General features: G+C 38.6%; 1 protein-coding gene across 1 annotated transcript in view; it reads right to left on the reverse strand.

Moving 5' to 3' along the window:
• TPO (thyroid peroxidase) overlaps positions 1–15,271 on the reverse strand; it is a 103,738-nt gene that overhangs the window by 12,645 nt on the left and 75,822 nt on the right. The window contains exons 9-12 of the mRNA XM_058287842.2: positions 13,541–13,778; positions 11,495–11,703; positions 8,786–8,956; positions 513–644 (exon numbers count right to left, since the gene is read on the reverse strand). Of these exons, the coding sequence (XP_058143825.2) occupies positions 513–644; positions 8,786–8,956; positions 11,495–11,703; positions 13,541–13,778 (750 nt within the window). The remainder of the gene's footprint in view (positions 1–512; positions 645–8,785; positions 8,957–11,494; positions 11,704–13,540; positions 13,779–15,271) is intronic.

The following is a 15,271-nucleotide window of genomic DNA, read 5'->3' on the forward strand; positions in this document are numbered from 1 at the left end:
AATGACAAACATCAAGGTATGGGAACAGTGAGGTCATGGAGGAGTAGCTGGACATGCAGGTCCATGAGGCTACCGCGCAAAGCCTGTTTTAGAGGGTAAAGAGGACCAAGTTTGAAAAGAAGATCCACGAGAAAGAGCCATAATGATGAACTCTCTTGAACGCCGAGTATTGTGTAATAATGTTGTGCTTTTCCCTATAATATAGGCTTAGGTATATACTTAGGTGGACTTTATCTGGAAAAAAGTGTTCTTCCAGTTGGTTTCCCACTAACCACTCAGCATTATAGGATGATTATGATCCTCAATGTTAACACGGCAGATAATCATAAGTACATCATCTACCCACAATGAAACAACAAAGATAATTATGGCCATAATTTTGGGATATCTTACGCCCTATCTCTTCCTCTACACCCCGTCCCTCCTAGACTTGATGTTACATATAGTTGACTACACTGAACACATTTAAAATAAAAATTACCATCTGGTACAAAAGGGAGCTATGATCTCACCTACACAGGTTCTTTGATCTTCTCCTAATACATAAGGGTCCACACAGACACACTGGAAGCTTCCCTTGGTGTTCTTGCATTTGGCAGAGGCATGGCAGGGAGGGTCCATTAGATCTTTGCATTCATTAATATCTGCACAAATGACAGAGAGATCATTACATGGTTTAAGGAAGGAACTGATTTTCCTAATCTCATACACACAGGCTACCAGAGTGTCAGTGTTGGTACAGCTCTCTTTTTACCTATGGGTCAAGCCCCTTTATCTTTTTTTCTAACATTGATCCATAAAGAAGAATATCATCTTCCATTTTCTGAGTTGTTTTCTCTGCTCTCTATACATTTTTTTTCTTTTTTTTCAGGAGGTTCCAGGGATTGAACCTAGGAACTCATACATGGGAAGCAGGCACTCAACCACCGAGCTACATCTGCTCCCCAATGAGAGGTGGTTTTGTCATTTGTTTGTTTGTCTGCAGAAGTACCGGGGCTCAAACCTGGGACCTCATACACAGGAAGCAGGCGCTCAACCACTTGAGCTGCATCTGCTTCCCTCCCTTTGCTTTTGAAAAGAGTGCTTGATGCAAAACACTTGGATAACTGATCCAATTATTGGGTTCTTCTGCAAAAGCCCTCATTTCCAATCTAACTGTTTCACAAATTGTGGACTCTGAAACTTGCATGCTCTTTCTGGACCCGATGCTTCTGCTCATGCTACTTTCTAGCAGAGAGATTTCTTCCTTCCTTATTACCTGTTGAGCTCTACAGTCTTTCAGGAATCATCTCAAATTATTGTCACTGTCTAACCAAGATGGCCGTTAAGTGCCTTTTTTTTCTGCTGAATTCCGTCGCAGGCAATCATTGTTTATGGAATTTCTCTGGCAATTAACAGATGAATTCCTTCTGATGCGATTCAATGCAATTTGATTCAATTTGTTTCAATTCAGTTCAACTCAACCCAATCGGTGTCACATGAAAATAATGATGAATGAAGCAGATGCAGTTCTTGAACTCAAAGGGACTGATGTTACTCTGGGCTAGTGTGGGGGAGACTCAGATCAGCAGTTTACACCATGCTGTGATGGGCGATGGAGGGGTGCTCCTCATTCAGACTTGGGTGATCAGAAGATCTCCCTGGAGAAAGTTAAGCACTGGCAGGGACTAGAAGGGTGAGTTGGGTTTTGCCAAGTAAATGAAAACCCCCAAGTAATTGAGGCTGGAGAGTGACTAGAAGTGGAATGGAGTAAGCATGTCCCAGGCAGAACAGTTTTCCATCTAGATGGCAATTTTGAGCATAAGAACTCTGTGCTTTTGTACTCTCCATTCCATCCCAGTAAAAACTGGTTGGGGTCCTTGTGGATTTTCATTGCTGAGGGTCAGACATTAGACAAGAGCCTAGAAGTTGATTTCCAGTCCTGGCAACAAGTCCTGGTCATACTTTCAAGTCATAGAAGCTGTCTGGATTTCCATTTTATCCACTGTGACTGAGGAATGTCCTGCTACATCTCACAGTCTTCTCCTGCCTAAAATCTATAACCTATCACTTGCTTTCTCAGGCTCAAGTTTCCAAATAACTTTCTCTATAACTTCTTTTTTTTCAAATAACATTTCTTTCTTTTCTGGTCAATTCCAGGAAGCAAACAGAAGAATGTCAAAAGAAAAAAAATACTATATACTATTAAAAAGGCAATATATAAATACAATACATGTATTAAATATATATTTAACATATGTATATGACCCTCTGTTAGGAGGGAATAAAAATTAACATATACTGAACTTTGACCAAAAAGTCACTTTTTAAACTCAAAATAGTTCCTTGACACAGGCACAGTCAACATCCTGTAATATCAGAGGAAACTGAGAGTCATGAACTTGGCTAAGGACACACAACTGCATGGAAAAGCTGGGACTCTTGCACAGGTAGACAAAGACTCTGGCACCAGACTCAGTGCTCTTTACCACCACCTGGTAGTTTCCCTAAAGGCGAGAGAGAGAAAAGTTCAAGCTTATGCAATGTTCAGTGTCACTGTATATCAAATCAGATCAAATCAGGGGGTCTGCTGCTAGGCCTCTGTTTTCTGTTGTCTACGTTCTAGTGCATGGATGAGAATGTTGGGAAGGTTTGGAATATGATACAAGGGGGTCCTGGGTTTATGCCAGACTGCCCAGTACTAACTGAGAGATCTACAGCAAGATACTTGCCTCCCTGGGCCTGAGTTTTCTAATTTATAAAATGAGTATACTTATGTAGATTGTGAAGAAATGCTATGGGAATCAAAAATCATGCATAAAAGTAAAATCTATCAAAGATCTAGAGTAAAGGAGGCACTGAAAATAGTACAGCTATTAATAATGATAATAATGGTAATAACAACAACAATAATAATATTGAAAGGATAAAGGAAAGCTCTTGGGCTTAGAGCTACACAGAGTTACTAGTTGAGAGCAGATGTTCAATGAATTGTTGGGATTTGTCTTTTATGTTATTAAAGTAATTTTGAAATATTACATTTTTAGCTAACCATGCCAAGGCCTTTTAACATATAACACTCTTTTTGATAAAACCGTGCCTATAAACCACCCCATTTGCATTCCCTAATGTAGAATTATGAAGAGTTATATGGTAAAAATGACTACATATGCAGCCTCACCTGGGGGAGAGGGAGAATATTCAATTAGGCTTGCTTTTGTCATGAGAGCATGAAAAATGCCATTGCCCATTAGTGCTTGCAACTCCAATTTTCTCTTTCTTAGCTAAAGGAATGTGAAATGTAAATCAACAAAGTGAAGATCCCTGAGCATGGTAAACCAGCTCTGCCCAGTGGACTCACGTTCTCATTTGCCTTCTAGGCAAAGCTTCCCGCTGAACAGCTTTGTCTCCTCTCCATTTCTCTATCTCGTTCACTTGCTCTTGGGCTCTGACTTCACTTACCTACAGTCAAGTCTTTCATAAGCAGAAGCAGAAATCAGAGACTGGGATATTCTAGATCTCACCCTATGATTAAGAGCCTGAAGAATGTGCAACACACCTACACTGTTTTGGGTACTGATGTTCCTTACAAAAGAGAAGAAGGACAAATAGTGTTGGGCCAGCAGGATCCCCGAATTCCTCTATCAATTTGCACAAAGACGTAGGCTTTGCTTACCTGGCCAGATTATTTTTTCAAGAAAAGCAACAGACCGCATCCCCAAATCTCCACAACTAGCTCACAAACATCTGCACAGATGCCTCCATTTCCCCAAGCAAATTTGTACTGATTGCAAATCTTACTTTCCCTAATAGACACAGAAACATTTATTTGTATTCATTTATTGCATAGCCTCTTGACGATAACAAGTGCAAAAAGCCACCGACAGATAGCTTTTTTATCTATTTTGAATTCACAACTTAAAAACACTCAAATGAGACTTATTACAATTCATTTGCCAGTTTTTTTTCTTCATCAGATTTTTATGTGGATGGATTTTAGTGGATAAGTAGGATTTGAATAGAGAAGAGTACAGCAAATCTCATTTGATTTGCTTTATTAAATATTCAATTAAGCCTGTAGCTTTCCTTTCTGCAGCCATAGACATGTTGATAAGCTGATTTCATGGAGGATCAGCTTGAACACTTAGGTTCACATCACTTTACCACAGAAATAAATAGTTCTTCCTCTGGTATATTTAAGAGTTAGTTTTTTTCCCTTGTAATTCTTAATCTAGAACTTCTAGTGTAGGGCATAGACATGATGAAAATATTTGTTTATATAAATGAGAGCATTTATTCCATGGCTTTTATCCCCATTAAGCTTTGCAATTTGTTTATTTTTAAGATAGTATATTTTAGGATTAATATCTACAAAACACAGATATGAATGAAGAAAGTTGAGAACCTCTTCTTCCTCTTCCCATCTCACTCTTCAGAGATAATTAATAATAATGAGCTCTTGTGTCCTGATACTCCTTTCTTCATTGTTCATGAAAACATTTGTAAATATGATACACATAAATATATCTCACTGCTCTTCAAAATCGAAGTGGGTGTTCATTGTGTGCATTAGTCTATAATTTTCAGTTTTTACCTATGCACAGTATTCCAGGTCAATATAAACACTTTTAATTTACTTAGCATGATAGTTAATAGTATGTCCACATAATAATTTAGACAATTATTTCCATGTAGGTGGACATTTAGTTTGTTTCTACTTTTTGTCACTACAAATAATTTTGCAACAATCATGCTGAAACAAATGGCTTTATATGCTGGCACATTTATATCTACAAGCCAGACTTCCAAAATTGAGACTGATTAATTTGAAAGTATGCATGTTTCATAGGAACACCTTGTGAACTGCTCCCCCAACAAAAAAAGGAAAGGTTCATATTCATTCAAACAAATAGTGTGTATATCCATTTCCTAACATTCTCAATAGCACTGGAAATCATCAACCTTTTAAATTATAACTAAACATAGCATATTTTTAAGTTAATTTTTCACTTCCTTGATTACTAGTAAGATTATGCTTCATGTATTTATTTATTTTGGCCTTTTCACTTTCTTTATTAATTACTTGCCTATATATATATTTGCCTATTTTTATATTGAGTCTAATATTTACTGTTTTAAAACTAATTCCCAATACAGGGAAGCATAGTCCATTACGTATTCAGCAATTTGTACCTGTCCATTCATTGACACATGTGGTAAGAATGTTCACAAAAACAGTCTGCAAAATAAGTAGCCACAAGTATTAACAGCAAACTTATTGTGACCTAAATCCCTTCAAACCTCAAGGTTCTTCAGTGAAGTTGTAGTACAAAGTCACTTTCTTTTTTCACTGATTTAATGAAAAGGCAAAAATATTCAAGTGAACTGTTCCTAAAACCAACAGTTTGTGAAAACATTGGGCTTGGAAAACAATCATGACCAGTCTTCTGAACCTGTTCATTTATTTATTCACTCATCATGCCCTATCTAGCTCTATCAAGGCATGTCTATAGTCCATGGCACATATTAGAAATTCAATAACTATTCGTTGAGTAAACGCATTCCATCTCTTCTATATGACCATCTCTTAAGGCATTCACAATGCAGAATAGGAGATAGATTAGTAAAACAATTGCCACCATTTTTTGAACATTTACTATGCTAATCACAGTAGCTACGTGCTTTGTTCTATGTACTATGCATTTATTAGCTAATTTAATTCACAATCAATGAAGTAGAGGTTATTGTCCTCATTTTAATTTGAAATGAGGCACATAGAAGCTAAACCACTTTCTCCAAGGTCATATATCCAGTATAGGATGGTGACCTGTTCTAGATGGAAACCTGGTTGAGTGCAAATGAGATATTATGGGTGTGAAAAGAATTCTGAAATAAATGAATGAGTTTGATGGCAGATCTAAGATTGCCTAGAGGAGTCGAAAGACATTCCAGATTTAGGAAATAGGATAAGCAACGTGATGGACACTTGAAAGGCTAAGCATATTTAGAGAATGACAGGTCAGTGCTGATGGAATGGAAGATACATGGAATTTTCCTTTACTTCTATATTCCTAAGCCTTTGTCACTCTTTGTTACTCTTTTATATCCAAAAGATATATGACCCCATATATCCCTGTGAATAGAGCATTCAGGTGACAAGCACCTAAAAGTAAGTACCAAAAGGAATATAGAGGGAGCTGATATGGCTCAGTGGTTGAGTGTAGGCTGAGGGCACAAGTTCAAACCCTGGTCCCGGTACTTCAAAATAAATAAATAAATAAACAAAAGGAATATAGAAACTAGATACTTAGGCAAAGAAGACATAAGGCATACACATGAAGTATATACCATGTGAAGGCTTAATGAACATAAAACTTTCAAGGTACCAAACCTTGAAGCAGACATCTTGTTTTTCTCCATTATACTGCCAAACATGAAAATAAAGTATCTCGGGTAAAGTGGGCATTTCAATTTTGCATAGCCAGTAAGCCAAGACAACACGAAAACCCTCCATATATATTATACTTTCCCTCCTAGCTACGGAATATAATTATCACGAGTTAATAAAAGAGGTAGTTAACAGCGATAATGAACACATACAGATGTTGCCACAATTTACAGAACAGTTGGGTTCCTGTAAAGTGAATTTTCTGGAAAGTAGCTCTCTGAGAGGAGCACCTTGCCCATTGTCTTCCATGGCTTTGTCTCTAAACTCTGTGTAGCTTCTCCTTGCCCATTATCATCCACAACCCAATCTAAAATAGGTATTTTCCTCCATGGGCTTTCATAGCTTATTTCCTAAGAGTGCGAACCATGGGGTCTGAAGAGTGTTATAGCACTTTAAACAAAGACTTTTCCATTCCAAGGTAATGTTTCCCTTGGTAATAAATTCCTTCACATACCTAGCAGGCTTCACATCTATTTGTTTCCCATCAGTTCCACATACTATTAACTATTTTCAAAGTTATCTCCTAGACTGCATTCTTAAAACAACTTCATTTCTTTGCTTCTCATTCCCTCTTTTTCAACTTAAAGGCACTACCTGGAGTGTACCTGAGATAGCTGACTTGAGTGGGTAGCACCCACCCTTTAACTGATGGGTGCCACAAGACCGAGACTCAATAGTTCTTGATGCTCACAGCCCCTCTTGGTCTTATTTTTTACTACCCAGAGTCTAGAAAACATTGACTCTTACAACCCTTCAAAGATGAAAATTGCTGGACTCCTTCAATTTTTAAAAAAAATTTTCTGCTTAAAAACCAACCAAATTCTTATATAAGTTCATCTCTTTCTCTTAATACTTTGCAATATGCAGCTCATTAAAAAGCAGCACTTGCTATGCTATAGTTCTCATTCTGGTCTCTACCCATGGATCTTGGTAGGCAATTGGTCTTCCTTTCAAATTATTGCAAATGAGAGTTTGAACAAATTCTTTACAATTGCATAAGATGAGTATTCATGATTTCAGTTTCCAAAATGAATTTCTTCATTGACCTCACTTGCTCACTGAGCCAGAGTCTCCTATTTTATGTTTTGTTATGGGGGAATTTCTGAATTGGTTTAAATATAAGTGGGAAACGGACTTTGGCCCAGTGGTTAGGGCGTCCGTCTACCATATGGGAGGTCCGCAGTTCAAACCCTGGGCCTCCTTGACCCGTGTGGAGCTGGCCATGCGCAGCGCTGATGTGCACAAGGAGTGCCGTGCCACGCAAGGGTGTCCCCCGCGTGGGGGAGCCCCACGCGCAAGGAGTGCGCCCGTGAGGAAAGCCGCCCAGCGTGAAAAGAAAGAGCAGCCTGCCCAGGAATGGCGCCGCCCACACTTCCCTTGCCGCTGACGACAACAGAAGCGGACAAAGAAACAAGACGCAACAAATAGACACCGAGAACAGACAACCAGGGAGGGGGGGGGGGAATTAAATAAATAAATAAATAAATCTTTAAAAAATAAAAAAATTAAAAAAAAAAAAATAAATATAAGTTGCTTTAAGAGGAAAAAAGTCCCCAGACCTTAGGGGCATAGTGCATGAAGTTTATTCAAGTTTCATAGAGCAGGCCAATGGGAATGTCCCTGGTCTGCTGGTTTTCCTACAGTAGTGATTCAAGGACCTAGGCTTTTAATATTTGGCAGCTCAGCCATCTTCAACACATGATTTTCCCAGGTTTTCCTGGTGTCATAGCCTTTCCAAGCTGTCAAAAGGGAAAGAGCAAGTGAAAGGTGGCTCATGAAAGTTTTTTTAGGGTGCCTGGAAGTAGGTATCACCACTTGTGCTCTCATTTCATTGGCTAAAATTCAGCACATATCTACACCTCGATTCACAAAATGTTTGGGTTACTGTAAATTGAAGATTGGAACTGTAGTCCAGTTGTATAAGCTACAAACCCCAGGGTGGGAAAGGGCCTTAATCTGCAGATTCTTAGAGGGTAAAACATTTTCCCCCTATTTTGTTTCATTTAAGAAATTGGCTCTGTATATTCTTTACTATAAACTTTCTGTATGAATTGGCTTTCCTCATTTCTCTTTTCCTGTCTTCCTTCCCCATCAGTCATGTTTTGATGAGGACTGCCTTGATGCTTCAATCATGTTCCATTACTGAGAACATCTGATGAAGAAACATGGTTAACTAATGAGAGAATAATTTATTTCCATGCCGAAACAGTTCCTGGTGATATTAATTATGCTCAGAAGTACCTTTCAGGGAAGGAATAGATAGTCAATGACATTTATTATTAATTCTTATTTGAAAAATGCAGATTTTATTTTTGTAATTAAGTCATTAATAAATAAATGCCTTGTTAAATGACTGACCTTTACAAATAGGTGGTTGGAAATCCCATCCTTTGTCTGTGCAAGTGATCTGTTCTTGTCCTTGAAGCTCATATCCATGATGACAGGAGTACACCAAGACACGTTTTCCAGATTCATCACAGTACACAAAGTCCCCATTATCCACTTTATCTGGGAAACTACACTTGTCATCTATACAACATTGAAATGTCAAAATATGATCATTCTTTCATTTCTTCCTCCCCTATGCTTGGAATTATATTCAATTCCTCCCTGACTTCTCAAGGATATCACTTCAGCAAATTTCCCTCTCAAGGGGTTGTTCCTCTTCAAAAACAAAGCACAATTTCTCCTCTCTTAATTAAATCTCCACCTCATTACCATCTAGCTGCTCTGCTACAGTAAAACTTCTGGAACACTTGTTGGGACTTGTTGTCCCTGATTTTTCTCCTCCTGGTCTCTCTTAAGTAAACTCTTATTTTCCACAGCAAAAGAATGGCTTTTAGCATCAACAATGGCTTCCATGTTGCCAAATGCAATGATAATCCTCATTCCTTATCTTATTTTAACAATCAGCAGCATTTTACACGGTTGATCACTGCCTCCTCAAAACTGTTCTTCAGTGGGTTTCCCTAGAAAACACAAGCTGCTGCTCCCATCTCACCTCACTAGTATCTCCTTCTTGGTTTCTTTACTTGTTCTTTATCTTTTCACATTCAAAATACAAGAGTGTCTATAGACTTAGTCTTTGGACTTCTCTTTTCTATATGCAATAACTCCCTAGGGGATTTCAGCCAGTTTCTTGGCATTAAACTCAACCTCTACAGATGGCATTTACATATAAATCCCAAATATATCCAGTTCAGACCATTTCCTTGAATTCTACTCTTCTGTGTCCAACTGCCTTCTGCACATCTCCACTGAAATGCCTAATAGGCATCTCAAACTTAACATATCCAAAATTGAACTACTAATCTGCTCCACATTTGCCTCATTCACAACCACATCCATTTGAGTAAGTGGGAAACCATCTTTCCAGTTGCTTGAGGGAAAACCCAGAAATTCTCTTTTGGTCACAGCTTGCATTTATTCAGTCAGGAAATCATATATGTTGACTCTTTCTTCAAAATATATCCATAATCTGGCCACTTCTCCCTACCTCTACTGCTACTACTTGGGTCCAAGCCATCATCATCCTTTTGTCTTTCCCATGGAATAATGTGATAGTTTCTCAACTGTTCTTTCCGCTTTTGCATTTGCTTCCACTAGTGAATTCCCAATAAACCACTAGTGAATTCCCAATAAATAGCCAGGGGGGTCCTGTTAAAATATTTTAGATCATGTGCCTCTTCCGGGCAAACCATTTAATATTGTGACCCTCTCAGAATAAAGACGAAATCCTCATAAGGGGCACGAGGGCCTTCTCATTTCCTCACTCACTCCACCGCAGCCTCTGTCCACCTCCTTATTGTTCCTTGAATGCTCCAGGCATGATTCTGCCCAGAAGCTTCACACTTGCTCTTCCCACTGAAAGGAGCACTTGCCCCCACCCCCTTTTCAATGAGGTCGACCTTGTCCTGTTGGTTGAACTTGTAAATCCCTTCACTCCAACCCAAATTCTCTGTCCTTCTCCATAGACTATATGGTATTTGACATACTATATATACTACTTATTTATTTTTATTTGCTGTCTTCTCTTTCTAGAATGTAAGTCCTGTGAAGGCAAATATGTATGTATGTGTGGGGTATGTGTGCATTTGATTCTTCCAGATGTATTCACAGCACATGGGACAGTTACATAGGAGCTTCTAAATAAATAATTCTTCATCTCCTGTCAGGTTTTTTGTAGACAGAGTTGGTGTCATAAATAATAACAGAAGAATAAGTAAGTATTACATTCTGTGCATAATTGATTCAAAAGATGTAGTTTGTATGACTTAATCTGCCCTATAAGCATGTGTAATACAAAAATTGGAGTCAGAAAATCTGGTTTTAAGCTCAGCCTTGGGTCTGCCATTTAATAAAAGAGTCACTTTGATGCATTCCATGTGAACAGTGAAATCTCTGATTTGCTAAACTAAATTCTAAACGATCGTCAAGTTCTCGGTAAGCTATATGCCTTCCTAGAATCCCTTCTCTATATAGCCAAATGTTTCTTTCTTCCTTCTCACTTAAAAATGTATCATCTAATCCATTGGTTCTCAACCAGGGGTGATTTTGTACCTCAAGGGGGTATTTGGCAATTCTGAAGACAGCTTTGTTTGTCAACTCTGTGGGATGCTACTGGAATCTTGTAGGTAGTGGTCAGGAGTGCTGCTAAGTATCTTATAATGCACAGCCCAGACCCAACCACAAAAAATTATCCAGTAGGACATGCGAATAGCGCTGAGGTTGAGAAGCCTAATCTCTGACTTAGCACTTAAATCATTATACAATGATTATAATTAACTCTTTCATTCATCAATGACTTTTTATTGGGGGGGGTGGAGGTATTCCATGCTGATTCTTTTTTTTTTTCCCAGACTTCCAAATTCCTTCTCCCTTTGAGGAGGAGGCACTCAGGAAACACCATATTGCAACCATGTTAACGTAGCACCCTTGAGAATATAAGCATCGTTTTTTATGTTTTCTCAAATGGGCCTTATTAAGAATCAACTCCTTTGAGAAGTTATGCTTTCTGTCATTAAACCTATGTATTATATTATTATTTTAAAAGAGGCTTAATTTTACCTTGATGAAAGATTTCCCGCCATACGTCCAAGTTCATCCCTGGAATGTTTTCACATGATTCAAAGTCTTGGGGAGATTTTCCAACTTGAAAGGCATCAACTGGCACTCTGGTGAGGCCACTGTTGTCACAGATTATTCGGGATAAAGAATGCTTTTCCAGTTCATGTCTTTGAGCTTCAGTAAATATGTGGTTGTTTTCCCACCAAAACCTCCACAGAATGAGAGAGCAAGATAAGAAAAGTAGAGGATGCCTCGAGTCGTTTTCTATTTAGTGTATACATTAAATGACATTCTATCCTATGGCTACATGCCAAGTATTCTCCACAGAGCCTGTGAATGAAGCTGCTCACGGCTTATAGTCTTCAATGTGGTAAATCAATGCGTAACTCAGAGACCAATGCAGAACTTTCCAGTTCAAGCTGAGTCTTCTGAGGAAGTGGAGGAGGAAGAGATGGGGAGAGACACTCCACGATTTAATGTGACACTGACTGGCTGAGGAAACCACATTTTGTGGAAAAAGTTTCTTATAAACGATTATTTCTTAAATGTCAATCTATTATGCTGCATTGTTTTTTACCTGAGATAAAAACAAGAATAAGGACCACACAAATGAATTCTTTCGGGAAGTACTGCTATTTATACTGAAGTCAAAATGCTGTGTGGGTCCAGTCCATCTTTTATCTCTATCTTCAGGTCATGATTAATCAAGGAAAATTGAGATATTAGGATATATCTCAATTTTAGGAGATATCCTAATATCTCAATTTTCTCTGAAAATATTAAAATTGTTGACAAAGCCCCAAGAACTCCTTACCTGAATGCCTTAACTCATTATATTCCCTTTGTTATATAAAAGTTTTCTCTCTTCCTACAAGGCAACAAACATGTGCAAATAGTTTTCATTATATATTAATTAGTTAATCAAATTTCTGTATTTAGGAGATAATCAGTCATGAATTATGAAGATAAGGAATGAACTGTATCACTCCAGGAATGTGTTCACAACTTCCGACTAATTATTTCAAATTGTACTCTAACCAAAGATAGCATAAAACATATATGAAAAAGTATAAATTGAAGAAATATGCCATTATCTGAATTAGTAGTTTCCCATGTCACATAGTGTTTCAAACTATAGAAGTTTTGAGTAAGCCAACTTCTCCTTGTAATTTCTCCCCAGGTTTTTCAAACTCTTTGAAATACTGCATCTCAGAAATTAATGATAAGTGGTGCATTGGAAGAAAAAGGAAAGCAACCCTAGGATGTAGTTATTGTTCTCTCTTCTAAGAACATGAATATAAAAAAAGAGAAATGGTTATATAGGTATTATTTTTTAAAATTCCATTGTTTTGTCTGTGTGGTTCCAAAATCACCAATTTGCCATTTGTATTAGTTTCTACTGAGACATCTAGAGATTAGTGATTTAAATTTAGTGGAAAAAATTTAAAACCTTTAGATTGAAGTTGAGGAGGGAGCAACAATGTGTCAGGACAAAATATGTGGAGGAAAGAGCTGGGCACTCCAGCTTTCTGCTACCTGCAGACCAAAACTTTGCTGGGGTTGAAGGTTGAAGACAACAAAAGAGGAGAAGCAGCACCCTCTGCCACCATTTAAAAAGCCCTCTCTGTTTTTATGCATAGTGGTTGGCCTTTTTCCTTAGTACCGACGTCTAAGTCCACCAGGGGTTGTCAGAGAACATCTAAAGATGGAATACAGTCTCAGAGCGATCATGACATCAGGGAACACATGATGTTCCTGTGACGCCAGCTTATTCATTCATGTGATTAGATGATACGAAAAATACAATAGTAGTTGGCCCTTTTACATGCTCAGACTATGCTGTACACTTTGCACTTATTTCATTTTCATCTCAGTCCTCTTATAGTTGAGGAAATCATGGTAGAGAGAAATAAGTTGCCTACAGTTAGATACACATAGGGTGATGGCACCAGTATTTGAACCCAGACTGGGCTTACTTCAAATAAAACCAATATGGAATATTATCTTTCATATAGAATATAGAAGGAACTGATGGCAAATACCTACCGGTCACCTTCCCTCAGGGCCTTCATTTGTTTTCCGATGATACATGCAAACAGGGGACCTGTTCGAGCCCTGGGAAGGAAGTCTTCAGCTAAACCACCCAGCCAGACATCAATATTATCAGGATGCTTGTATAAGTTCATTATCTTTTCACTGACACTCCTGTTGGCGATGGCAGTGTCCAAGTCAGCTTGTGTCCCCAGTCTTGGTAAGCCACAGAATTCTCTCCATTCATTATAACCTACAAAAGGAAGAGGTGTTTTAAGCTTTTCTTCCACAGTGATAGCAATATTTATTCAGTTTACCTCATGACTTCTGTCGGCCACCGAAACTTATCATTACAGCAATAGAGAGTCCTGTCATAATTTCCAGCAACAGAAAACCACTTACTTAACTGATGCCCTTAAGAGTTCAATATGTTAGAATGTTCCAGCACAGACTTCTGGGGTCATATTGGAGAGTTTGCTCATAAACGAGCTTGGAGAGAGCAATAACGCTCCCAATCCAAGGCACTTAAATGGATTCACCCTATTACCAAACCTATACTAATTTCTTGTCTCTTCAGAGCAACTGACATGGGATCCTTACCTTTTATGAAGTTGACATTCCATAATGACATTGAGATGGCAGAGAAAATACCAGCAAACTTTCTCTCTCCTCCCTCCTTCCCCTCCCTCACATGTGTATATGGAAAGGGTTATAAATGAATATCCTTACTGTCCTGACCAATGATCTCTTTTATCATTGCCTCTTCCACTGCTTCCAGGATAACTTCCAAACTTCTCAGCATGTCACATGAAGCCCTTGCGGTCTGGTCCCTGATTGCTTTCCATCTTCTCTAATTGTCCTTCCTATTTTCCTCTCTGTGATCTAAGCATACGAAAGACCCTAGAGTCCCTTCTAGATTACCCTTCTCCTACACTCCAGCTTCACCCAAGCTGCTGCCTTTGCCTAATACAATTTTTCCTCTTCTCACTCCCTTCTCCATGGTCCTACCCTCCCCCCATCTCGACCTTAGCTCCGTTATCCTCCTGGTCTCAGTTTAGTGATAGCCTCCTGCAGAAACCTTTCTCCTCAGCAAATTAAGTGAGGTGAACTTTCTAAATTGTACCCCGTACTGAGTAGCAATACGTACTGAATCTGAGTACTGAGTAGCAATACGTACTGAATCTAACCAGAACACTCATCATGGAGCTTTATTGTTTTTTCTTTGCTTCTCACTTGTGCCATCTGGAATCCTTTTACTGGGATTGTTCCTTGTTTTATTCCCCATGTCTTACGTACAGTGGGAACTCAACAAAAGTATTGTGCAAACACACGCAGACACAAAAATACATTTCCAACTGAACTGATTCTCCTCAGCAACGCTGGGCATTCCCAAGAGAGAGAACTGGGGGACCTGTGTGGAAGCTCATGTTCACATGAATTCTCACATATTTTCCAGTTAGTCTGGAGGATATCAGGAACTTCCATTCAGGGAATAGGTAAGTGATCAAGGAATAGGTAAGTGATGAAGAAGCAGCTCACTGAGAGAACGGAGGGAAAGCCTTTCAGGTACAGAGAACAACTTGGAAGAAGATCATTCTAGAGGAAGGAATAGAAAAATGGAAGCAGGAAAGTATTTGTGAGATGTAAAAACCTAAGCTTTTGGACATTCACTGTCAAACGTGGTTGGGTCCATTCTGAGTATGAGTCAAGTTTACGAGGAACAAGCAAGTGCCTGAATTTTCCCCC

This window comes from Dasypus novemcinctus, chromosome 25, assembly GCF_030445035.2.
Source record: "Dasypus novemcinctus isolate mDasNov1 chromosome 25, mDasNov1.1.hap2, whole genome shotgun sequence".
Classification (NCBI taxonomy): Eukaryota; Metazoa; Chordata; class Mammalia; order Cingulata; family Dasypodidae; genus Dasypus; species Dasypus novemcinctus.